Below are 27,927 nucleotides of genomic sequence, written 5' to 3'. Positions count from 1 at the left end.
CCGGGCCTGTAAGTTCTCTTCCGGTCTGACCGGGAAGGCTTACAAGGCCTGCGGACAGGTTGCGTCCGCCTTGCATGGCATGGCGCTGCTTCAGGTCCACCAGGCCCAAGCGCTCCTTGACATGCACGAGGGTAGGCCTGACCCAGAGCTCCTCCGGGAGCTCTGGACGGCGACGGACCTCGCCCTCCGGGCAATGAAAGTCACCGCCCGTTCCATTGGTCAGGCGATGTCCACACTTGTGGTCCAGGAGCGGCATCTCTGGCTTAACCTGGCTGATATGAGGGAGACCGATAAATATCGGTTCCTGGACTCCCCCATCTCGTCAGCTGGGTTATTCGGCGACGCGGTCGAGAGCTTTGCCCAGCAGTTCTCGGCCGCGCAGAAGCAGACGGAGGCGATCAAGCACATCCTGCCCCGGCGGCCCGCTGCTTCCCCTACACCACAGCCGGCGGCAGCGCCTCCGGCTACTCGTCGCCGAGGACGTCCACCCGCCGCCGCCTCCGCCCCCGCCAAAGCCCCGCAGCAGCCTAACACCGGCCGTCGGCGTGGGGCCGGCCGTGGGAAGGACGTCCAGCCCGCTCAGGCCGCTGCCAAGCCAGGTGGCAAGCGCCGTCGCAAGCGACCCTGAGACGGGCCGCCCAGAGATGGAGGAAACTGCTCTGAGGGAGATGGCTGCAGCACCACTCCCTCCCCCGGAGGAGGGCCGGGGGAGAATCTTTTGTTTTTCTGTTCCGCCGCTGGCCCCGAGGAGCGCGTCCAGTCAGTGTTGAACTGCTTGAATTCGTTCAAAGGCAGGACAGCGGTACCACTGAAACATTTTCAGAGGGTCCTGGGGCATATGGCATCCGCAGCCGCAGTAACGCCGCTCGGATTGCTTCATATGAGACCGCTTCAACGCTGGCTACACGATCGAGTCCCGAGATGGGCGTGGCACAGCGGTTCCCTCCGTGTCCAAGTGACTCCGAGATGCCGCCAAACCTTCGGCCCGTGGTCGGACCCTTTGTTTCTCCGGGCGGGAGTTCCCCTAGAGCAAGTGTCCAGGCACTCCGTTGTCTCCACGGATGCCTCATCCACGGGTTGGGGTGCCACGTACAACGGGCTTGCAGTTTCGGGTCTGTGGACGGGGCCTCAACTGCAATGGCATATCAATTGCCTCGAGTTGTTAGCAGTTCGTCTTGCACTCAGCCGCTTCAAAGTGTCGCTCAGAGGCAAGCACGTTCTGGTCCGGACGGACAACACTGCGGCCGTAGCGTACATCAACAAACAAGGTGGTCTACGCTCCTGTCGCATGTCGCAACTCGCCCGCCATCTCCTCTTATGGAGTCAGAAGCATCTGAGGTCGCTTCGTGCTGTTCACATTCCGGGCCTGCTCAATCGTGCGGCCGACGAGCTGTCACGTCAGCAGGTACTTCCGGGAGAATGGCGACTCCATCCCCAGGCGGTCCAGCTAATCTGGAGTCGTTTCGGGGCCGCACAGGTAGACCTGTTTGCCTCCCCAGAGACGACCCACTGTCAGTGGTTCTATTCCTTGACCCAGGGGAACCTCGGGTCGGATGCCCTGGCCCACAGCTGGCCCCGGGAAGAACGCAAGTATGCGTTTCCCCCAGTGAGCCTTCTTGCGCAGACACTGTGCAAAGTCAGGGAGGACAAGGAGCAGGTCTTGTTGGTTGCTCCGTATTGGCCCAACCGGACCTGGTTCCCGGAACTAGTGCTCCTTGCGACAGCACCTCCCTGGCCCATTCCTCTGAGACAGGACCTCCTGACTCAGAGACGGGGCACCCTATGGCACCCGCGTCCAGACCTCTGGAAACTCCATGTCTGGTCCCTGGACGGGACGCGGAGGTTCTAGGTGACCTACCGCAAGGGGTAGTTGACACCATCACTTCCGCTAGAGCCCCCTCTACGAGGCGCCTCTATGCGTTGAAGTGGAACCTGTTCGTCGATTGGTGCTCTTCTCGCCGAGAAGACCCCCGAAGATGTGCGATCGCAACTGTGCTTACCTTTCTACAGGATGGGTTGGAGCGAAGGCTGTCTCCCTCCACCCTCAAAGTCTATGTTGCCGCTATCGCCGCTAACCATGAGCTAGTAGATGGAAAATCTCTAGGTAAGCACGATCTGATCGTCAGGTTCCTTAGGGGAGCGAGGAGATTAAATCCGCCTCGTCCTCCCTCTATACCCTCTTGGGACTTAGCTCTGGTGCTTACTGCACTACAGAGAGAACCCTTTGAGCCTCTGCAGTCAGCTGAGTTGAAAATCCTGTCGTTAAAGACTATACTCCTGATTGCGTTGGCGTCCATCAAGAGGGTAGGGGACCTGCAGGCATTTTTGGTCGACGAATCGTGCCTAGAATTCGGGCCCGGTAACTCTCATGTGATCATGAGACCCCGGCCTGGATACGTGCCCAAGGTTCCCACTACTCCCTTCCGGGACCAAGTGGTGAGCCTGCAAGCGCTGGCTTCGGAGGAGGCAGACCCAGCCATAGCTTTTCTCTGTCCCGTCCGTGCTCTCCGGACTTACGTGGACAGAACGCAAAGCTTCAGGACCTCAGAGCAGCTCTTCGTCTGTTACGGAGGGAAAGGCTGTCTCCAAGCAGAGGATGGCCCACTGGATAGTGGATGCCATCGTCTTGGCTTATCAGTCCCAAGACGTGCCCTGCCCGCTCGGGTTAAGAGCCCACTCCACTAGGGGTGTTGCCTCTTCCTGGGCGCTGGCTCGTGGCGCCTCGCTGACAGATATTTGTAGAGCTGCGGGCTGGGCGATACCTAACACGTTCGCTAGATTCTATAGCCTCCGTGTAGAGCCGGTATCTTCCTGTGTGCTCACTTCCCATAGTCAGTAACACCGAAATGCCTGTTCTAGTGTCGGCTTGCTGCGCCATTCCCTCCCCTGTGGTAGACGGATGCGTGCGCTTATTCTGCTCCAGTCGAGTTCCCCGGAACGGCGAACCCTGTTGAGTCCTCCGCAACCCGCGGCAGTCGGACGTGGCGGAGCGTTCGACGCCAAGTCTAACACTCGTATGCATTGGTGGAACTTGTGTTAGGCTGGGTTCCATATGTAGTGACCCCCACGGCGGTCCCATATGTGTATTCTTCAACGGTACGGCTCCCTACGGCGAGCCCGTGTCTTTCCCTCGGCAGAGTGTCCTCTGCCGTCCCAGGTACTTGTTGTTCCCCCTCCACTAATTGGCCGGGGCCACCCCTGGGACTTCCGTATGTTGTGCTGCCCACGGCCAGCCCATACGTGTATTCTCCACATTTTTAACTCCCTCTGGGCATGATGTGGCTTCCGCAGCTGCCTTCACAGGCACGCTTCCCAGCGTTATCCAATACAGTCAGCTGAATGGGTCTTGCGGAACAGCAGCTTGGACTCTCCCTGCGTGAATTCCTGCCGCATCAGATCGGGGTCTGTGGGGCTCATCGCTGGGCGCTGGAAGTGGTAGTAACTGTGGCGTTTTCCATAGGGGATCCCAATTCGTCGGTACGTCCGACGTACGTCGAACGTGACCGACTGAATGGGAACGTCTCGGTTACGTATGGTAACCCTCGTTCCCTGAAGGAGGGAACGGAGACGTACGTCCCGTCGCCACAGTTGCTGTACCATCACTGCAGGTTGAGCCACTACGTTTGGCTCCTCAGTGAAAAACAGCGTGCATTCGCTCTCGCTTCCTGTTTATACCCGCAGTGCGGGGCGGAGCGCGAGATGCAAATCTCGCACGCCAATTGTTCATTGGCCGGTTCTAGATAGCTCGAAGCTGATAGGGGCTCCCAGAAGTGATCCCAATTCGTCGGTACGTCCGACGTACGTCTCCGTTCCCTCCTTCAGGGAACGAGGGTTACCATACGCAACCGAGACGTTTTGCATTGGAAGTGTATAAATGTAGTTTGATTTCTCTGGTGTTATGTGTGTTTTCTCAGATGATCCGGAAGGCTGTTTTGTTCCTCCAGAGTTGGATAAGACTGGATGCACGTTTGAGGTGAGGTGAACTTAAGCTGAGGATCATGGGGTTCTTGTGGTTTTTCTAGCAGTTGTTTGAGTGCTCATGAGAAGATTGCCATGCTGTGATCGTCATGGGCGTCACTAGGCCCTTTTTAGGGGGGCTTCAGCCAGTAACATAATTTTAATATTTTTTTGCCATGTTCATAACACAATTTTAATATTTTATTTGCCATGTTCATAACATAATTTTAATATTTTATTTGCATGTTCATAACACAATTTTAATATTTTTTTGACATGTTCATAACACAATTTTATTTTTTTTTTGCCATTTTCACAACACAATTTTAATATTTTTTTGCCATGTTCATAACACAATTTTAATATTTTTTTGACATGTTCATATCACAATTTTAATATTTTTTTTGCCGTGTTCATAACATAATTTTAATATTTTATTTGCATGCTCATAACAATTTTTATATTTTTATTTGCATGTTCATAACAAAAAAATTTTGGCATGTTCATAACATAATTTTTATATTTTATTTGCATGTTCATAACACAATTTTTAATATTTTTTTGGCATGTTCATATCACAATTTTTTTTTTTTGCCATGTTCCTAACAAAATTTAAAAAAAATTGCAGGTTCATAACATCATTTTTATATTTTATTTGCATGTTCATAACATAATTTTAATATTTTTTTGCCATGTTCATAATATAATTTTGTAGATATTTTTTGGCACGTTCATAATATCATTTTTATATTCTATTTGCATGTTCATAACATAATTTTAATATTTTTTTTGGCATGTTCATAACATAATTTTTATATTTTTTGCCATGTTCATAACATATTTTTTTTTTTAAATGTGCGATGTTCATAACATAATTTTAATATTTGTTGCCATGTTCATAACATAATTTTAATATTTTTTTTGCAGGTTCATAACATAATTGTAATAATTTTGTAATGATAATTTTAACTATCATGTTTATATGTCATATACTCAGAATTTTATTTTCAGATGGAGACCAGTCATTTTTAATTTATTTTTGCAGGTTCATAACATAATTGTAATAATTTTGTAATGATAATTTTATACTTCATACTTTTTTCAATATTCATTAACATAATTTTATACTTCATTTTAGGGTGACTTCATTCTGTCCTGGTAAAATAGCCTTTTTTATTTAATAAACTAATAAATAGAATAAAAACTAAACACCCCACCAGCTTCTACATTATATCTGGATATATATCTATAATCCATAAGGCTGTCCTGAACATCATGAGTATAAAAACACACGGCAGAATTGCTGTAGGCGTTTGTGAAATGAAAGCATGTTATGTAATACTCTTTTATTAAACACACCTTCATTCTGTTTCTCTACACGAACTCATGTTTTATGAAATATAATCCTCAGATGCATGTTGGCATCAGGAATCAGGAATATACACATATATATATATATATATATATATATATATAATCGTTCTTATTATCATCATTTTGTCATTTTATACATCATAAACATTTCATTTTTTTGTTTCAGGTGTAGGCCAGTCTCTTTTTTTTTGCATTTTCATAACATAATTTTAATAATTTTGTAATTTTACTTTTATACTTAATTTTTATTCTTCATATACACTTAATTTTTTTGCAGGTTCTTAACACAGTTTTAAAAAATGTGCGTAATACGACAAATACATTAAACATTTTTCAGATGGAGTTCAGTCTTTGTTTTTTACATATTCATAATAATTTTAATTTTTTTTTTTTTGCATGTTCATGACACAATACATTTTTTTTTTTGCCTTTTTTGCGAAATAATTTTATTCTTTGTTTATATGTCAAATATATTTCATTTTTTTCAGATGGAGGGCAGTGTTTTTTTTTTTTTTTTTTTTTACATATTTATAAAAAATGTATATATATATGTATATTTTTTGGGATGTTCATAGCATAAATGTAATAAGTGTGTAATAATAATAATTTTATAATCCATGTTTATACGTCAAATACATTTAACTTTTTTCAGATGGAGCCCAGTGTTTTTTTTTTTTTTTTGTTTTACATATTTATTAAAAATATTTTTTTTTGCATGTTCATAACATAAATGTAATAATTGTGTAATAATAATAATATTATACTCCATGTTTATACGTTAAATACATTTCACTTTTTTCAGATGGAGGGCAGTTTTTTTGTTGCATTTTCATAACATTTTAATATTTTTTTGCATGTTCATAATATCATTTTAATAATTTTGTAATTTTAATTTTATATAAATTTTTATACTTCATATACACTTAATTTCTTCAGAGGGAAGGCAGTTTTTTTTGTTGCATTTTTATAAAATTTTAATATTTTTTTTCATGTTCATAATATAATTTTAATAATTTTGTCATTTTAATTTTATATTCATTTTTATACTTCATATACACTTTATTTCTTCAGATGGAAGGCAGTTTTTTTATTTTAATAATATTTTTTGCAGGTTCATAATATATAATTTTAATAATTTTGTAATATTAATTTTATACTTCATATTTATACGTCAAATACACTTCAGATGGAGGCCACTCTTTTGCATGTTCATGACATAATTTTGATTTAAAAAAATTCATTTTCATAACATAATTGTAAAAATATTTTTTTTGCAGGTTCATAATATAATTTTAATGATTTTGTAATTTTAATGTTCTACTACATTTTTATATATCATATACATTTAATTTTCCTATTTACATGTTGTACACGGTGTAACTATACACAACACAACATGTAAATATGAAAATGTTGACGTTATTTTGTCGCTTATTGAGCAGTAGGCTAGTTGGAGCCATTTACCTCCAGTCTTTGTGCTAAGCTAGGCTAGCTGGAGCCATTTACCTCCAGTCTTTGTGCTAAGCTAGGCTAGCTGGAGCCATTTACCTCCAGTCTTTGTACTAAGCTAGGCTAGCTGGAGCCATTTACCTCCAGTCTTTGTGCTAAGCTAGGCTAGCTGGAGCCGATTACCTCCAGTCTCTGTGCTAAGCTAGGCTACCTGGAGCCGTTTACCTCCAGTCTTTGTGCTAAGCTAGGCTAGCTGGTGCCGTTTACCTCCAGTCTTTGTGCTAAGCTAGGCTAGCTGGAGCCATTTACCTCCAGTCTTTGTGCTAAGCTAGGCTAGCGGTGTGTGTGTCAAACAGAGTTATAGCACGGAGATGAGAATGGTGTGTATGGACTGATCTAACTCTGGGGGATTCGGTGAATAAGATAAAGTCACAAAAGTTCGGCGTGTTCCTTTAAGATGGCCCCAGGTCTGTAAACGAGATCCCTTAGACACATTGAAGATGTATGATTTCCTCCCATGATCTGATTGGCTCCTCTCTCCTCTTCAGGGTCACATGTTCTCGTTAGGCTCCTCCCTCTGGGTGGCGCTGGACTCAGAGCTGGAGCTGAGTGAGGAGAGCAGGAGTTTGCTGAAGCAGATGCAGCGAGAGAAACCTGACCATCGACCACCACTGCAGGTCCATCAGTGAACACACTTATGTCTATTCATAATTATTTTTTATAAAAAAATAAATAAATAAAAATATATATATATATGAGACCACTAGCGAAACTACTTTTAATGAACATATTATTTTTATATTAGCATCAACAACTTGGATATCAGTTGTTTTTTGCATTGCATAATTTTAATAATTGCTTTGCATGCTCATAATATAATTTTAACATACATTTTTTAATAATTATTTTAATTTCTAAAAAAAAAAATTTAATAAAAATATGAGACCAATAATATTTTTTTAATTCAATTTATTTTTTAATTATAAACATATTATTTATTTATTAACAGCATAACAATCAGCTAAAAATGCTGCATATTATAGCATATTTTTAAAACATAATTTTAATAATTTTGTAAGTATAATCTAAAAGTCTGAGACTATTTTGCTTTTATTTTTTTATTAACATATTATTTTTATATTAACAGCATAACATTTTGACGGATATCAGCTGAAAAGGCTGAATATTAAAACATAATTTAAAAACTTTTTTTTCATGTTCAATGCATAATTCAGTTAAAAACAATTTTAATAATTTTGTGAGTATAATAAAAAAATATGAGACCACTAGTGAAACTACTTTTACTTAAATTTTTTTTAATGAACACATTATTTTAATATTAGCATCATAACAACTTGGATATCAGTTGTTTTTTGCATTTTCATTGCATCATTTTAATAACCGTTTTGCATGCTCATAATATAATTGTAACATATTTTTTAAAAATAATTATTTTAATTTCTAAATGAAATAATACTATAAAAATATGAGACCAATAATAAAAATACTTCTGCTTTTATTTATTTTTTAATTATAAACATATTATTTGTATATTAACAACATAACAATATGATGGATATCAGCTGAACATTTTTATGGATATTAGCTGAAAAGGCTGAATATTAAAACATAATTTTAAAACTTTTTTTTTTGCATGTTCATTGCATAATTCAGGTTTTGTCACAGGGTGTTTTGGTGATGGTTCATATTCATCGTTCTTGGTTATGTTTTTGTTTATCAGGTTATGTTTGAGTTTGTCATGTTCACAGTCTTGTCATGCACTTCCTGGTCTTGTCATGTGATTCCCATGCCCTCATGTGTTGTCATGTCATTGGTTCATTGTCTCATCACTGTTCACAGGTGTCACTTGTCTTGTCATTAGTCTGTGTATTTAAGCCCTCATGTTTGCCATGTGTCTTTGTCTGTTATTAACGTTGTACCCGTTGGTGGTGAGTGTTCTCAAGTCTGTTATGTTTAATCAAGCCAAGTTTATTGTCAAGCCAAGTTTTGTTTGTTGTTTTGCCAAGTTTTGAGTTATGTTAGGATTTATGTTTGTTGTAAATAAATGCTGCACATGGGTTCTGAACATTTGCCTCCAGTGGACCGTATGTTACAGAATAACAGACCAAAATTATGAACCCAGCAGTTGCCATCCTTCGCCTACGCCAAGGCCATCGATCCATTGAGGACTATGTTGTAGAATTTTGTGGACTCTCCAGTGAGGTAGATTTTAATGATGTAGCCCTCAAGGACATTTTTAGATTTGGGCTTAATGAACCCATCCGAGCACAGATGCCAGGGGGGAAGATCCATTTTACCCTGGCCCAATATATAGACCAGGCCCTTTTGTTGGGCGGCTCGGCCTTTACTGTGGGAACAGTGGATGAGGAGCTCCACTGTCCCACAGTACTCTCCACCCTAGCCCAAGTCCAGGCTCCAGCCCAAGGCCAGGCTCCAGCCCAAGTCCCCGTCCAGGCTCCAGCCCAAGTCCCCGTCCAGGCTCCAGCCCAAGTCCCCGTCCAGGCTCCAGCCCAAGTCCCCGTCCAGGCTCCAGCCCAAGTCCCCGTCCAGGCTCCAGCCCAAGTCCCCGTCCAGGCTCCAGCCCAAGTCCCCGTCCAGGCTCCAGCCCAAGTCCCCGTCCAGGCTCCAGCCCAAGTCCCCGTCCAGGCTCCAGCCCAAGTCCCCGTCCAGGCTCCAGCCCAAGTCCCCGTCCAGGCTCCAGCCCAAGTCCCCGTCCAGGCTCCAGCCCAAGTCCCCGTCCAGGCTCCAGCCCAAGTCCCCGTCCAGGCTCCAGCCCAAGTCCCCGTCCAGGCTCCAGCCCACGTCCCCGTCCAGGCTCCAGCCCACGTCCCCGTCCAGGCTCCAGCCCACGTCCCCGTCCAGGCTCCAGCCCACGTCCCCGTCCAGGCTCCAGCCCACGTCCCCGTCCAGGCTCCAGCCCACGTCCCCGTCCAGGCTCCAGCCCACGTCCCCGTCCAGGCTCCAGCCCACGTCCCCGTCCAGGCTCCAGCCCACGTCCCCGTCCAGGCTCCAGCCCACGTCCCCGTCCAGGCTCCAGCCCACGGCCCCGTCCAGGCTCCAGCCCACGGCCCCGTCCAGGCTCCAGCCCACGGCCCCGTCCAGGCTCCAGCCCACGGCCCCGTCCAGGCTCCAGCCCACGGCCCCGCTGTCCCGCCCAAGAAAATTTTGGGGGGGGGCAAGGGGTACATGGAGGCCATGAAGGCCCCGCCTCTGTGGCCTGATGAACTCCCGTTACCGCCATGGCCTGATGAACTCCCGTTGCCGCCATGGCCCGGTGAACTGCCGTTGCCGCCATGGCCACCCACGCCCGAGGGTCCAGGTCCTCCCACGCCCGAGGGTCCAGGTCCTCCCACGCCCGAGGGTCCAGGTCCGCCCACGCCCCAGTGTCCAGGTCCGCCCACGCCTCAGGGTCCAGGTCCGCCCACGCCACAGGGTCCAGGTCCGCCCACGCCACAGGGTCCAGGTCCGCCCACGCCACAGGGTCCAGGTCCGCCCACGCCACAGGGTCCAGGTCCGCCCACGCCACAGGGTCCAGGTCCGCCCACGCCTCAGGGTCCAGGTCCGCCCACGCCACAGGGTCCAGGTCCGCCCATGCTCCCAGGCCCGTCCAGGTCATGTCTGGGTCCGGTGCCCCTGCACGGGCCTGGCCCACCATCCCTCCCCCAAGACCGCCCCCCAAGACTTTTTGTTAAGACTCTCGGTTAGGCCAGTGGTGTTTTGGTGTTGTTTGGGCGTCAGGGGCCGCCCATAGAGGGGGGGATCTGTCACAGGGTGTTTTGGTGATGGTTCATATTCATCGTTCTTGGTTATGTTTTTGTTTATCAGGTTATGTTTGAGTTTGTCATGTTCACAGTCTTGTCATGCACTTCCTGGTCTTGTCATGTGATTCCCATGCCCTCATGTGTTGTCATGTCATTGGTTCATTGTCTCATCACTGTTCACAGGTGTCACTTGTCTTGTCATTAGTCTGTGTATTTAAGCCCTCATGTTTGCCATGTGTCTTGGTCTGATATTAACGTTGTACCCGTTGGTGGTGAGTGTTCTCAAGTCTGTTATGTTTAATCAAGCCAAGTTTATTGTCAAGCCAAGTTTTGTTTGTTGTTTTGCCAAGTTTTGAGTTATGTTAGGATTTATGTTTGTTGTAAATAAATGCTGCACATGGGTTCTGAACATTTGCCTCCAGTGGACCGTATGTTACAGGTTTTTTTTTTGCATGTTAAAAACAATTTAAATAATTTTGTGGGTATAATATAAAAATTTGAGACCATTAGTGAAACTCCTTTTACTTTTATTTTTTTAATGAACATATTATTTTTATATTAGCATCATAACAACTTGGATATCAGTTGTTTTTTGCATGCTCATAATATAATTTTAATATTTTAATTATAAAATCAAAGTCTGAGACTATTCTTTTTTTAAATTTTTTTATTAACAGCATAACATTTTGATGGATATCAGCTATAAAGGTGGAATATTAAAACATAATTTTAAAACTTTTTTTGCATGTTCATTGTATAATTGTAATATTTTTTAAAATCTAATCTTAAAGTCCACTAAATTAAATTCTGCTTTTATTTTTTACTTAATTTATTAAAGAATTTAAAATCAGCAATATTAACAGCATTACACTTTGATGGATATCAGCTGTAAAGGCTGCATATTATTTTTTTCCCATGTTAATGACATAATTTTTATAATTTTGTAATTTCAATCTAAACATCTGAGAATGTTAGTGAAAATACTTTTGCTTTTTATTTATTTATTTTTTAATGAATTAACATATTATCTTTTATATTAACAGCGTTACAATTTTGATGGATATCAGCTGCATTAAAAAAATTTTTTTTTAATACTTTTCTGCATGCTCAATACATAATTTAATCATTATTTTGCATCTTCATAATATAATTGTAATATATTTTTTAAATTATAATCTAAAACACCACTAGTAAAAATACTTCTGTTCATTTTATTTTTATCAATTATACACTTTTTTTTAAATTATAAACATAATAATTGTATACACTTTTTAACTGCATAATAATTTGAAAAGGCTTTTTGCATCATCATTTTGTAATTTCAATCTAACAGTCTGAGAGCATTAGTGAAAATACTTTTGCTTTTATTTAATTATTTTTTGTTAATAAACATATTATTTTTATATGACATTTTGATGGATATCAACAGTAAAGGCTGCATATTAAAGCATATTTTTTTTGCATGTTCATTGCATGATTTAATAATCTTTTTGCATGTTTATAATAGAATTGTAACATTTGTATTATAATCTAACACACCATAGGGAAAATGCTCCTGGTTTTATTGAATTCTTATTATAAACATATTATTTTTTGATGGATATCAGCTGTAAAAACTGTATATTATTTTTTCCCCATGTTAATAACATAATTTTAATAAGTTTGTGATTTCAATCTAAACATCTGAGAGCGTTAGTGAAAATACTTAAACATTTTAATTAATGGACATATTATTATTATGTTAACATCATAACATATTGATGGATATCAGCTCTACAGGCTGCATATTGCATTATGTTAATAACATAATTGAATTATCTGTTCTTGTAATGTAAAGGTCTGAGAGCACAGTCTGAAAGCCCTGAGCAGATCCTGATGGTCATGTTTGTAGACCTGTGCTGATGTTTCTCACATCTGTGCACTGAATCCTGGGTGTCCTGGAGCGCCATCTTGTGGTTATTCAAAGCTAGTGCGCTGAAATAAAGTCCACAGATGAATCATAAATGTACAGTGTTAACTGCGCTCTTTACCGGCCATTCCTCCAGTGTGACGGACAGATCTCATCTCACACTTTACTGACCACACGTTTCAGAAAACACACTCGCACTGTGATGATGATGATGATGATGATGATGATGATGATGATGATGATGATGATGATACGAGAATCTACAACTATACATGTTTCATGGAAGTCACTCTACACTCTCAAAAAAAAAAATGTTGTTCCTCGGGGACAAAACAAAACGTATAACTGTACCTTTAAAGGTACACAATTGGTCCTTAGGGGACAATTACCCCTACAATTAACCATTAGCAGGCAAGATCGGTCCTAGAGAGTTTGGCTCCAACCCTGAAAGACATCTACAGAAACTCTTATTGAGAATTAACAGAGGTTTAGATGTTGGTTTAATATGTGGTCACCATTATGGAGACCAGTGTTTCGTTTAGTTGGGCAGTTTAACTTGGCTTTTTATGTGAGTTTGTGGTTTTTGTTACAGTGTAAACAACACATAATCTGAATTTTAAAAAAAAAGCCATAAACAAAAATGACCATGAAGAAAAATCTTTGACTGAACTCATCACTGACTAAAAACACTAATAAATAATACTCACCAGCAATACTTTCTTGCCACAGATCAGACATCCTGAATTCTGATTTTTAAACACATTCTAGGGAGAAAGAAGTTTAGACACACACAGATATCAAGAATCAGCATATGAATCTCAACAATGGTGATGTACCTAATGCTGCAATGCATGCTGGGAGCCATGAGTTTTATACTGCGGTGGTTTAGTAGGGTTGGAGCTAAACTCTGCAGGACATCAGATCTCTAGGACCGAACTTGCCGACCCCGACTTAGAGGTACAAAAACGTACCCTTAAGGGTCTCACCCCAGTGATGGACACTTGTGCCTTAAAAGGTACAATTTTGTACTCTTTTTTTTGAGAGTAAAGCTAGCCTTCAAGGAATAATAAAATATCCAGCTGAAGCTGAACCTCTGAGATGAAGTGTTTAGTGGTCATGTGACTGAAGGAGGCAGATTTCTCTGGTTGTTTAGTGATATGTGTGTGAATAACATCAGCTCTTATTTTGACAGGATGTTCTCTCTCAGGCCGAGGCTGTCCTCGGAGACGTCTCGCCCACATCCGTCTGCCGGAGACTCTCTGCTATTGGCCGAAGAGTTCTGTCCATAGAGTCCGTCGCCAACTTCACAGGTTTGATTACACACTTTTATATATGTATATGTATATATTAATGCTTGAAAGAACATACAAGATACTAAACAAACCTCAAAAAGACAAAGCGTAATGCAATGTCAATATGTCCCAATAGCAGCAAACTAAGAATAAACGAACAACATAAACTTAAAAAAATACATTAAATACATTAAAAAAAAAATATTATATCATATTATCAACAACAACAAAAAACTCAATGGGTTGATAATTAAATTTAAAAATGTAAATCTAAAATAAATAAACAGTTTTATACAATTAAAATAAAACACTTAAAAAATAATAAATAATACAAATATACTAAAGTTAAAAATGTTTTATTTATTTACTTGCATGTCATGTGACCATTAACTGATATCAGAGAATAATAACAAAAATAACAAAAATATAATAAATAATAAAAAAACTCATATTTTATTTGTTTAGCTGCATGTCATGTGACCATTAACTGACAATAATAGACATATAATAATAAAATGATAATAAATTATATATATATAAGCTAACCTAGCACAAAGACTGGAGGTAAATGGCTCCAGCTAGCCTAGCTTAGCACAAAGACTGGAGGTAAATGGCTCCAGCTAGCCTAGCTTAGCACAAAGACTGGAGGTAAATGGCTCCAGCTAGCCTAGTTTAGCACAAAGACTGGAGGTAAATGGCTCCAGCTAGCCTAGCTTAGCACAAAGACTGGAGGTAAACGGCTCCAGCTTGCCTAGCTTAGCACAAAGACTGGAGGTAAATGGCTCCAGCTAGCCTAGCTTAGCACAAAGACTGGAGGTAAATGGCTCCAGCTAGCCTAGCTTAGCACAAAGACTGGAGGTAAATGGCTCCAGCTAGCCTATGTTAACACAAAGACTGGAGGTAAACGGCTCCAGCTAGCCTAGCTTAGCACAAAGACTGGAGGTAATCGGCTCCAGCTAGCCTAGCTTAGCACAAAGACTGGAGGTAAATGGCTCCAGCTAGCCTAGCTTAGCACAAAGACTGGAGGTAAATGGCTCCAACTAGCCTAGCTTAGCACAAAGACTGGAGGTGAACGGCTCCAGCTAGCCTAGCTTAGCACAAAGACTGGAGGTAAATGGCTCCAGCTAGCCTAGCTTAGCACAAAGACTGGAGGTAAATGGCTCCAGCTAGCCTATGTTAACACAAAGACTGGAGGTAAACGGCTCCAGCTAGCCTAGCTTAGCACAAAGACTGGAGGTAAACGGCTCCAGCTAGCCTAGCTTAGCACAAAGACGGGAGGTAAATGGATCCAGCTAGCCTAGCTTAGCACAAAGACTGGAGGTAAATGGCTCCAGCTAGCCTAGCTTAGCACAAAGACTGGAGGTAAATGGCTCCAACTAGCCTAGCTTAGCACAAAGACTGGAGGTAAACGGCTCCAGCTAGCCTAGCTTAGCACAAAGACTGGAGGTAAACGGCTCCAGCTAGCCTAGCTTAGCACAAAGACTGGAGGTAAACGGCTCCAGCTAGCCTAGCTTAGCACAAAGACTGGAGGTAATCGGCTCCATCTAGCCTATCTTAGCACAAAGGCTGGAGGTAAGCGGCTCCAGCATTTTTATTATTATTAATTAATATTTTTATTATTTTCATTATTATTTTTGAGCATTAACTGACATCAGAGAACCGTGAATATATGAATTGTTTGTTGTTAAATTATTGAAATATTCAAATAAAATCTCTTTTCTGGACTTCTAGTAAATATTTTAGGATTTTGGCTAACAAAACAGTGTGTGAATCGCTGCTCTGGTGTGTTGCGTGGTCAGATCTTTCTGTTTGTTCACAGATGGACCCAATTTCCATGTTCTGGATTACAAAGCTTTGAGATCAAACTCCATGGAGAACCGCAGCGGCGATCGCACCGTGATCAGAAACTACTCCACGGATTCCTGCGACGGAGAGGAGCTGCTGCTGAAGCGCAGAGGTCTGGTCTGTAACGGATCGGCCTGGTCTGGACTCAGGGAAGACGAGCCTTCGCCGGACAGCAGGTCTCAGAACAGTTCTCCGGTGCACAGGAGGAGTCAGGAGAGGAGAGCCCTCAACCGCTCCTGCTCCGTCCCGGACTCCAACAACCCTCCGGCCTTCAGCCCGCCCTCACACACCCCCATCAGCATGCTGGTGGCCGACCTCTCCGAGATCACGGAGGACGAGGGCTGGAGCGGGACACTGCATCGGGCCAGACCCAGACCGGCCACGAGGAGGCCAGACCCGGGCGGAGAGGAGGTATGTGTCCCGTCTGTGGATGCCCATGAGATGGAGGAGAGCGGCCCTGTGGAGGCTCAGACCCCGGCAGCCCCGGAGGACGGAGATCTGTGCTGCTCGAAACACGCCAGCAAAACTGTGTTGAGCCTGAACCAGGAATATCAGAATGAGGTTGGTTTGTTGATATAGGACGGCACAGATATGACTTCTATTTTGCAAGATTAAAAAAAAAGTTAGCATTTCGCAAATGTACAATTCTGAGAAAAAAACTTCGGAATTGCAAGAATAAAAAACGTAGAGTTGCGAGAAATTTTGAGAAAAAAGATGGAACTGCGAGAAAAAAAGTCAGAAAAGTGGAATTGCTAAAAATATAGTCAGAATTGCGAGAAATAAAGTCAGAATTGTGGGAATAAAGTCAGAATTGAAAAAATAAAGTCAGAATTTCAAGAAATAAAGTCGTAATTGTGGAAAAAGTCGTAATTTTCAAAAAATAAAGTTAGAATTGCGAGAAATACATTTGGAATTGTGAGGGAAAAAAAGTCAGAATATCACAAAATAAAATCGGAATTGTGAAAAAAAAGTTGTAATTGCAAGAACTAAATTCAGAATCGTAAAAATAAAGTCGTAATTGCGAGAAAAATGTCGCAATTGTGGAAAAGTCGTAATTGCAAAAAATTTAGTTTGAATTGTGAGAAATAAATTTGGAATTGTGAGGAAAAAAGTCGTAATTGTGAGAAAAAACGTCAGAATATCAAAAAATAAAATCGGAATTGTGAAAAAAGTCGGAATTGCAAGAAATAAAGTCATAATTCAGAGAAATAAAGTCAGAATTATGGGAAAAAAGTCGGAATTGAGAGGAAAAAGTCGGAACTTAAAAAAATAAAGTCAGAATTGCGAGAAATAAAGTCGTAATTGTGAGAAAAATAGTCAGAATATCAAAAAATAAAATCGGAATTATGAAAAAAAAAGTCGAAATTGCAAGAAATAAAGTCAAAATTCAGAGAAATGAAGTCAGAATTTCAAGAAAAAAGTTGGCGAGAAAAAGTTGGAATTGCGAGAAATAAAGTCGCATTTGTGGAAAAAGTTGTAATTGCTAAAAATTAAGTTCGAATTTTTAGAAATAAATTTGGAATTGTGAGGAAAAAAAGTCAGAATATAAAAAAATAAAATCGGAATAATGAAAAAAAGTCTTAATTGCCAGAAATGAAGTCGGAATTCCGTGAAATAAAGTCAGAATTGTGGGAATAAAGTCAAAATTCTGAGAAAGAAAGTTATAATTTAGAGAAATAAAGTCAGAATTTTAAAAAATAAATTTTTTGACAAATAAAGTCGTAATTGCGGGAAAAAAGTTGCAATTGAGGAAAAAGTCATAATTGCAAAAAAATTTGGTTAGAATTGTGAGAAATAAAATCGTAATTGTGAGAAAATCGGAATTGCAAGAAATAAAGTCATAATTCAGAAAAATAGTCAGAATTGTGGGAAAAAGGTCGGAATTGAGATGAAATAGTCGGAACTTATAAAAATAAAGTCAGAAAAATAAAGTCAGAATTGTGGGAAAAAAGTCTTAATTGAGAGGAAAAAGTTGGATTTGCGAGAAATAAATTTGGAATTGTGAGAAAAATAATGTCAGAATTTTGACAAATAAAGTCGGCATTGCGAGGAAAAAGTCGCAATTGTGGAAAAAGTCGTAATTGCAAAAAATAAAGTTAGAATTGCGAGAAATAAATTCGGAATTGTGAGAAAAAAAGTCAGAATATCAAAAAATAGAGTCGGAATTGTTAAAAAAATTTATAATTCCAAGAAATAAAGTCAGAATTGAGAGGAAAAAGTCAGAATTGAAAAAAATAAAGTAAGAATTGCGGAAAATAAAGTCAGAATTGTAAAAATAAAGTCAGAATTTTGACAAATAAAGTCGGAATTGACAAAATAAAGTCAGAATTCGGACAAATAAATTCACAGTTGTGAAAAAAGTCGCAATTGCAAAAAATAAAGTTAAAATTGTGAGAAAAAAAGTCGAATTGCAAGAAAAAAAGCCAAACTTCAAAGAAATAAAGTCAGAATTGTGGGAAAATGTTTTGCTTTCATAACTTCTTCTTTCAGACTATAGACACTATTATCTTTCAATTCCAGTGCATCTCTTTAAAGGCCGTGAGTTTGAGTCACAAATCTCCACTTCAGCAGCTTCACACACCAAACCTTACAGTTTTATTCACATCTATATATGCTGAAGGTTTATTCATATGACATTCACCTGATTCATATTTACTCATAAAAACATGCTGAACTTGATGTTCTGATAAAGAGAGAAATCCCAGATCCCCTCTGTAAAATCCTTTAACTTTAATATGTCAACAAAATGGCTTTATCGTTGCAGATTAGTGCATAATTAATGAGATAATGCCTCATTTGCATATGTTAAGAACATTTCATAACTTGTAACACAAACACATACAGTGATTAGTCAGCTGGGGGAGTGTGTGATACAGGAACAGAAGTGTGTTGTGTGTGTGTGTGTGTGTGTGTTTTCCCAGTGGATGTCCCTGCGGGATCTGCTGTCGTTCTCCGCTCAGCCGTTCTCAGTGCAGGAGCTCTGGGCTTTATGCCACATCTGTCTCTCCACATTGCAGACCTACATCCACCTGCCAGGTCAGAACATCTGGACATCATTAACCTGTGTGTTCATGCAACGTTATGATGCCTTTCATCTCTAATACTTTAATCAGGATTATTAGGCATGCAGTGTTTGAGCTGATTTTACTTCAGAGACCTGATATTTGTCTGGATACTTGTTTTAAAAATGAATTTGTCACATTGAAGGATTAAAGTGTGAATAAAAAACTTGATAATAAAAAATATTGTGACCATTTACAGCACACAAAAATATACACTTTACTATAAGCTTGTTTCCGCCAGTAAAACAGAATAAAAAAGATCATTATAAGTTTATATCTCATAATTTGGATAATATTGGATAATAGTTTCTGAGAAAATCAGCGATAAACTTGGATTTGTGAGAAATAAAGTCAGAATTGTGAGATAAATGTTGCAATCACCTTTTTATTTTTAATTCTGTGGTGGAAACAAGCTTCCGTTCAACACTGTGAAAATAATATACAATATTATTCATTAATATATTAATAAAATAGACTTGACATTCATATACATTTTAAACTGAAATCTTAAATGTTAAAGCATGAATGATTTTTTAAATTATTTTTAAACAATTAAAATAAAACACTTTATACAAAAATAAAAGAATATTGCAAATAGTATAAATTAAATATTTTAAAAAATATAAAGAAAAAAGAAAAAATATATATAAAATGTATTTCTTTACTTGCATGTCTTGTGATCATTAATTGAAATCAGAAAATAATAAAAAATAATTTTAAATAATTTTAAAAATAATACAAATATGTGACTGATTATTATCTGATTTCAGTGAATAATCAATAACCAAAAATATTATTAATAATAATTAAAATACCTGCATGTGACCATTAAGTGACATCAGAGAATAATCATTAACAAAAATATATAATAAATAATTGAAAATATTATGCAAAATATTTTATTTGTTTACCTGCATGTCATGTGACCATTAAGTGGCGTCAGACAATAATACATAATAATTTTTTTTTAAATAATACAAATATGTGACCATTAACTGATTTCAGAGTATAATCAATAACAAAAAATAATAAATGCAAAAATGAATTCATTATTTAAAATATATATATATATATATTTACTTGCATGTCATGTGATCATTAATTGAAATCAGAGAATAATAAATAATAATAAAAAAGAATTAAAAAAATAATACAAATATGTGACCAATAACTGATTTCAGTGAATAATCAATAACAAAAAATATAATTAATAATTGAAAAAATTATGCAAAATATTCGTTTTGTTTACCTGCATGTCATGTGACCATTAATGGACATCAGAGAATAATACATTTAAAATATTTAAAATATATATATATTTTATTTATTTACTTGCATGTCTTGTGGTCATTAATTGAAATCAGAGAATTATAAATAATAATAAAAAAGAAAATAATCCAAATATGTGACCAATAATCAATAACAAAAAAATATAATTAATAATTGAAAAAATAATGCAAAATATTTGTTTTGTTTACCTGCTTGTCATGTGACCATTAAGTGACATCACAGAATAATACAATTTTTTTTAAATAATACAAATATGTGACCATTAACTGATATCAGAGAATAATAAATAAAATTAATAACTAAAAACATTATGCAAAACATTTTATGTTTACCTACATGTCATGTGACCATTAAGTGACATCAGTCAATAATAAATAATACAAATTGTATCAAATATATGTTTATTAATGGTTTGTTTGTTGTTAAATTATTAAAATATTCAAATAAAATCTCAGGTGGAACATTTTAGCTTAAAGGTGTTTGTCTGACTTGACATTCATATAGATTTTAACCTAAAATCTTGAATGTTGAAGCAAGAAATATTACCCACATTCAGATACACTGATCGTTAGACATTTCCTCCAACCATCCCAGCGAATAAGAGCTAAAGCAATGACTGGTGTGATCTGTGGTGTGTGTGTTTGTTCCATCAGACTATCTGTGTCTGGACTCTGTGTTTGTGGGCTGTGAAGGAGAGATGCTGTTCCTGAGACCCAGAAGCTCCGGTGAGAGCTCCGACATCCCATCCCAACTCATAATGTCAATACGACAGCTTCACACACACACACACACACACACACACACACACACACACACACACACACACACACACACACACACACACACACACACACACACACACACACACACACACACACACACACACACACACACACACACACACACACACACACACACACACACACATGTTGGGTTTTCATGTTTTATGGGGACTCTCCATAGGCGTCATGGTTTTTATACTGTATAAACTATATATTCTATCCCCCTACACTGCCCCTGCCCCTAAACCTACCCATCACACACACACACACACACACTCACACTGCCCCTAAACCTACCCATCACACACACACACACTGCCCCTGCCCCTAAACCTACCCATCACACACACACACACACACACACACACACACACACACACACACTCACACTGCCCCTAAACCTACCCATCACACACACACACACACACACTCACACTGCCCCTAAACCTACCCATCACACACACACACACTGCCCCTGCCCCTAAACCTACCCATCACACACACACACACACACACACACACACACACACTCACACTGCCCCTAAACCTACCCATCACACACACACACACACACACACACACACACACACACACACACACACACACACACACACACACACACACACACACACACTGCCCCTGCCCCTAAACCTACCCATCACACACACACACACACACACACACACACACTGCCCCTAAACTTACCCATCACACACACACACACACACACACACACACACACACACACACACACACACACACACACACACACACACACTGCCCCTGCCCCTAAACCTACCCATCACACACACACACACACACTGCCCCTGCCCCTAAACCTACCCATCACACAAACACACACACACACACACACACTGCCCCTGCCCCTAAACCTACCCATCACACACACACACACACACACACACACACACACTGCCCCTGCCCCTAAACCTACCCATCACACACACACACACACACACACACACACACACACACACACACACACACACACACACACACACACACACACACACACACACACACACACACACACACACACACACACACACACACACACACACACACACACACACACACACACACACTGCCCCTAAACTTACCCATCACACACACACACACACACACACACACACACACACTGCCCCTAAACTTACCCATCACACACACACACACACACACACACTGCCCCTGCCCCTAAACCTACCCATCACACACACACACACACACACACACACACACACACACACACACACACACACACACACACACACACACACACACACTGCCCCTAAACTTACCCATCACACACACACACACACACACACACACACTTCCCCTGCCCCTAAACCTACCCATCACACACACACACACACACACACACACACACACACACACACACACACACACACACACACACACACACTGCCCCTGCCCCTAAACCTACCCATCACACACACACACACACACACACATAAATGCAGTCATTATAATTGATATCTGTGTTCCGGCTGTCCTCCTCAGTCCCCTGTGATGCATTTTTCCTGGCTCCTGAATTTCAAGAACATGGAATTGTGACGGAAAAGGTTTGTCACTATGGCAACCACTTTCTAGTAGTTACACACAGTGTTGTGTATTTAAACGGATGTGTGTTTCCGCTGTTCTCTAGGCGTGTGTGTACGGGGTGGCAGCCGTCCTCTGGGCTTCAGCCAAGTTTAATTTGTCTCCCGATCAAAAGCTGGCCATGCCGAGGAAACTCAAGAGACTCCTGCTGGAGATGGCCAAGAGAACTCCCATCGAAAGACCTTCCATTGAAACGGCCAAAAAGGTCATTATTTACTCATTATATAGTCATATTTCACTCCAAAACCTAGATTCTGAAAAATGCTGAGTTAAAAATAACCCAAGTTGGGTTGAAAATGGACTAACTCAGCGATTGGGTCGTTTTAATATAGCAATTGGGTTGTTTTAAGCAAACATTTAACCTAACCGCTGGGTTAAAACAACCCAATCGCTGAGTTAGTCAGTTTTCAACCCAACTTGGGTTATTTTTAACACAGCATTTTTTAGAGTGTAGGATAAGATTATATAAGAGAATTACATTTATTATAAAGAAAAATTTATAGAAAAGTCTATTGCACATGAGAGAGAGATTAAAAAAAGCGCATGCTGAGGGTCACAGAGCGGGGTCAGCACATGCGGAGGGTCACAGAGCGGGGTCAGCACATGCTGAGGGTCACAGAGCGGGGTCAGCACATGCGGAGGGTCACAGAGCGGGGTCAGCACATATTGAGGGTCACAGAGCGGGGTCAGCACATGCGGAGGGTCACAGAGCGGGGTCAGCACATGCTGAGGGTCACAAAGCGGGGTCAGCGCATGCTGAGGGTCACAGAGCGGGGTCAGCACATGCTGAGGGTCACAGAGCGGGGTCAGCACATGCTGAGGGTCACAGAGCGGGGCCAGCACATGCTGAGGGTCACAGAGCGGGGTCAGCGCATGCTGAGGGTCACAGAGCGGGGTCAGCGCATGCTGAGGGTCACAGAGCGGGGTCAGCGCATGCTGAGGGTCACAGAGCGGGGTCAGCACATGCTGAGGGTCACAGAGTGGGGTCAGCGCATGCTGAGGTCACAGAGCGGGGTCAGCGCATGCTGAGGGTCACAGAGCGGGGTCAGCGCATGCTGAGGTCACAGAGCGGGGTCAGCGCATGCTGAGGGTCACAGAGCGGGGTCAGCGCATGCTGAGGTCACAGAGCGGGGTCAGCGCATGCTGAGGGTCACAGAAGTCGCTCCAGATCTCCAAACTCCTGTGGCCTTCAGATGAGCTCAAGAACAGTGTTAGAGCTTCAGGGAATGGGTTTCCATGGCCGAGCCGCTCATCCAAGCCTTACATCACCAAGTGCAATGCAAAGCATGGGATGCAGTGGGGTAAAGCGCGCCGCCACTGGACTCTAGAGCAGTGGAGACGTGTTCTCTGAGTGACCAATCACGCTTCTCTGTCTGACAATCCCATGGACGAGTCTGAGTTTGGCGGTCACCAGGAGAACGGGACTTGCCTGACTGCATTGTGCCAAGTGTAAAGTTTGGTGGAGCGGGATTATGGGTTGAGGTTGTTTTTCAGGAGTTAGTTCCAGTGAAAGGAACTCTTAATGCTTCACCAAGACATTTTGGACAATTTCATGCTCCCAACTTTGTGGGACCAGTTTGGGGACGGCCCCTTCCTGTCCCAGCATGACTGACCAGTGCACAAAGCGTCTCCATAAAGACATGATGAGGAGTTTGGTGTGGAGGAACTCGAGTCCTGACCTCAACCCGATAGAACAGCTTTGGGATGAATTAGAGCGGAGACTGAGAGCCAGGCCTTCTCGTCCAACATCACAGATGAAGAATCCCCATAAACACACTCCTAAACCTTGAGGAAAGAAGAGCTGAAGGTGTTAGAGCTGCGACTCCATATTAAACCCTACGGATTAAGAACGGGAAGCTCATGTGCATATGAAGGCTGGCGGCACAACACTTTTGGCAATATAGTGTTATATAAATTAAATAAACACTGATTGTCCTGAAAATACTCTCACAATGTAATTGAATCCTAGAGGGATAGTTCACCCAAAAATGAAAATTAGCTCATCCTTTACTCACCCTCAAGTCATCCGAGGTGTGGATGACATTCTTCTTTCAGACGAATAAAATCTGAGTTATATTACAAAGGTCCAGGCTAATCCAAGCATTAGAATTGGATTCATAGTTGCTCTGTTTTTGAAGTCCATAAAAAGTGCATCTGTCCGTCATATAACTGCTCCACGCGGCTCTGGGGTGTTAATAAAGGCCTTCTGAAGCAAATCAATGCGTTTGTGTAAGAAAAATATTCATATTTAAAACTTCATCAAGTAAAGTTTCGACCGACCGCCTTCAGTGTTCAATATATGGAGAAAGTGTTGAAAGTTCGCCTGCCGATGGAAAGACTAACGCTCAGGTCGGCTCGTCATGATGTCACGAACGCATCGTGAGTTTCACTTTCAACATTCAACACTTTTCCACAGAAGGCGGTCGGCCGAAAGTTTACTTGATAAAGTTTTAAATATGGATATTTTTCTTACACAAACGCGTCGATTCGCTTCAGAAGGCCTTTATTAACACCCCAGAGCCGCGTGGAGCAGTTATTTGACGGATAGATGCACTATTTATGGACTTCAAAAAAAGAGCAACTATGAATCCAATTCTAATGCTTGGATTAGCCTGGACTTTTGTAATATAACTCAGATTTTATTCGTATGAAAGAAGAATGTCATATACACTTAGGATGACTTGAGGGAGAGTGGACATCAGCCAGTTTCGCCAAATCAGCCTCCTGAACGTAGAAGGTAAAATCTTTTACAGTATAGTGGCCCACAGGCTGGCGGTCTACCTGGAAAAGAACCACTACATTGATACCTCGGTGCAGAAAGCAGGGATTCCAGGCTTCTCTGGGTGTTTGGAACACACCAGCATGATTTGGAATCAAATCCAAGCCGTCAAAAAGAATGGAAGAGATCTCCATGTAGTGTTCCTGGACCTCGCAAATGCCTTTGGGTCAGTTCCACACAATCTCCTCTGGATGGCTTTTGACTATTTCAGCGTCCCAGAACCAATCACCTGCCTCGTCAAATCCTATTTTCAAGACCTACAGCTATGCCTGACAACTGACGGGTATACCACAGCGTGGCAACGACTAGAAATAGGAATAATGGCAGGATGTACCATCTCACCTCTAGCTTTCACAATGGCTATGGAGGTCATCATCTGGGCCTCTCGATGGGTAGTGGGAGGGCAGAGGCTCAAACCTGGTCTTCATCTTCCTCCCATCAGGGCCTTCATGGATGATATGACTATCCTCACCACAACCAAAGCGTGTGCCAGGCGGCTGCTGAACAAGCTGCAAGAGAACATCCAGTGGGCCCGGATGGAAATAAAGCCGAGCAAGTCCAGGAGCATTTCAGTCGTCAAAGGGAAGCTGACGGAACAACGATTCTACGTGGGTGGGGAGTCTATACCAACAGTGTCAGAGAAGCCAGTCAAGAGTCTTGGACGTTGGTACCATGCCACTCTCAAGGACAAAGAGCAAGTAGACCAGCTCAGGCAGGACACCATATGTGGCCTTGAGAGTATCCATAAGACCATGCTCCCTGGCAGGCTGAAGCTGTGGTGCCTTCAGTTTGGGCTATTACCCAGGCTGATGTGGCCTCTTACCATCTATGAGGACCCAATCTCAAAGGTAGAGAAACTGGAGAGGTTGGTCAGCTCATTTGCCAGGAAGTGGTTGGGACTCCCCAAATGTTTTAGCAGCATTGGACTGTACGGGAGAGGCATTCTGGAGCTTCCTGTTTCCAGCCTTACAGAGGAGTTTAAGTGCTCTGAAGTTAGACTGGAAATGACACTAACAGAGTCCCGTGACCCATGCGTTGCCCAAGTAGCTCCTACCCTGGAGACCGGAAGGAAATGGACCCCAGCTGAAGCTACACAGCAGGCAAAGTCAGACCTCAGACACAGAGACATCATCGGCCTTGTACAGCAGGGGAGAGGAGGTCTCGGCCTTGGGGAGAGCAGACCATCATGGCATAGGGCAGCCCCAGCTCAGCGCCGACAGCTGATCGTCGAGGAGGTGCGTCAGCACGAGCGGGCAACAAGGTATGCAAAGGCTGTCTCACAAGCCAAGCAAGGACAGTGGGTGAGATGGGAGGGAGTTGAGAGGAGAAAGTTTTCTTGGAGGGAGCTGATGGGCATGGAAGCATTTCACATCAGCTTCATTTTACGTGCCACGTATGACGTCCTACCTTCCCCCTCTAACCTCAACCAATGGTACGGAGAAGACCCCACGTGCCCCCTCTGTCCATCTCCCGCAAACCTTAAACACATTCTGGTTGGCTGCAAGACAAGTCTGTCACAAGGCCGTTACACCTGGCGGCACAACCACGTCCTGAAGAGCCTAGCAGCTGCTTTGGATACCAGACGGGTAAAGATCAATGCCCTGCCTTCTCCATCACTCCATCCTATTTCCGCAAGGAAGTTTGTCCGAGAAGGTGCAAAGCCAATCAAAGTCGATACAACATCGGACAGTGGCCAGCTCAGTGGGGCTCGCGACTGGAAGTTGGCTGCAGATCTGAACCAAAGGCTCTGCTTTCCTTCTGAGATAGCCACAACAAATCTCAGACCAGACCTTGTGCTCTGGTCCTCCTCACTACACACCGTATACATCATAGAGCTTACTGTTCCCTGGGAGGCTGCTGTGGAGGAGGCATTTGAACGCAAGAGCCTTAAGTACGCGGAGCTGGCAGCTGATGCTGAACAACGCGGATGGAAAGCCAAGGTTTGTCCAGTGGAAGTCGGCTGCAGAGGCTTCATTGGCAAGTCAACCATCAGGCTGCTCAAGGATTTGGGAATCCAAGGCCAAACCCTACGCCAAACCATCAAAGCCCTCTCAGGTGCAGCAGAAGAAGCAAGTCGATGGCTGTGGATAAAGAGGCGAGACACTACCTGGACTGCCACCAACACCTGCAGCAAGTAAGGGTTGAAAGCAGAGGGGGGCACACCTGGGACGCCAGATGTTGCCGATGAGCCCTCTGGAGGTGTCGTGGGCCTATCATCGAAACACCAGTGAAAGAGGGTGCCCACCTGATGACCCCAATGATGCTGGCAACCCCCCCGTCCACTCAATTAGACCTGCCACCGGAACAGCGTCAAAACCATCCCTATAGATTGGCACCACTGATATCTCAGGATTGTTGTTTAAACGGGATTGTTTCACCTAGTCCTAAAAACAGAATTACACTTAGGATGACTTGAGGGAGAGTAAATCATGGGCTAATTTTCATTTTTGCGTGAACTATCCCTTTAATGGACGTGCAATTGGCTTGATTTTTTTTATGCAATTAATGCATTTCTTGTGTTTGTCTTCATCCACACACACACACTGTTTTCTCTCAGGCTGTTGCGTATAGTAATATGGTTTATGCTATTATATTTCAGTGTTGCCGTGACTATCTCTACCGGCAGGGAACTGATGCAGAGAGTGTGTGGACGCAGCTCATCGGCCGAGTTCACCAGGTGAAGGGTCACACTGATAGCAGAGTTCACCAGGTGAAGGGTCACACTGATAGCAGAGTTCACCAGGTGAAGGGTCACACTGATAGCA

The 27,927-nt window shown here is 42.1% G+C and overlaps 1 protein-coding gene across 1 annotated transcript in view; it reads left to right on the top strand.

Annotated features, from left to right (window-relative positions):
• The window catches only part of kndc1 (kinase non-catalytic C-lobe domain containing 1), a gene marked incomplete at both ends in the record, with an annotated part of 123,039 nt that overhangs the window by 12,743 nt on the left and 82,369 nt on the right, over positions 1-27,927 (top strand). Inside the window, 9 exons of the mRNA XM_079842284.1 lie at positions 3,915-3,973; positions 7,329-7,457; positions 13,664-13,781; positions 15,583-16,169; positions 18,530-18,644; positions 20,614-20,685; positions 22,285-22,346; positions 22,430-22,588; positions 27,762-27,839. Coding sequence (XP_079698410.1) covers positions 3,915-3,973; positions 7,329-7,457; positions 13,664-13,781; positions 15,583-16,169; positions 18,530-18,644; positions 20,614-20,685; positions 22,285-22,346; positions 22,430-22,588; positions 27,762-27,839 — 1,379 coding nt within the window. The remainder of the gene's footprint in view (positions 1-3,914; positions 3,974-7,328; positions 7,458-13,663; positions 13,782-15,582; positions 16,170-18,529; positions 18,645-20,613; positions 20,686-22,284; positions 22,347-22,429; positions 22,589-27,761; positions 27,840-27,927) is intronic.

Source organism: Gobio gobio, assembly GCF_949357685.1.
Source record: "Gobio gobio genome assembly, chromosome: 18".
NCBI classification, from domain to species: Eukaryota; Metazoa; Chordata; class Actinopteri; order Cypriniformes; family Gobionidae; genus Gobio; species Gobio gobio.
This window is presented reverse-complemented; position numbering and strand designations above follow the sequence as displayed.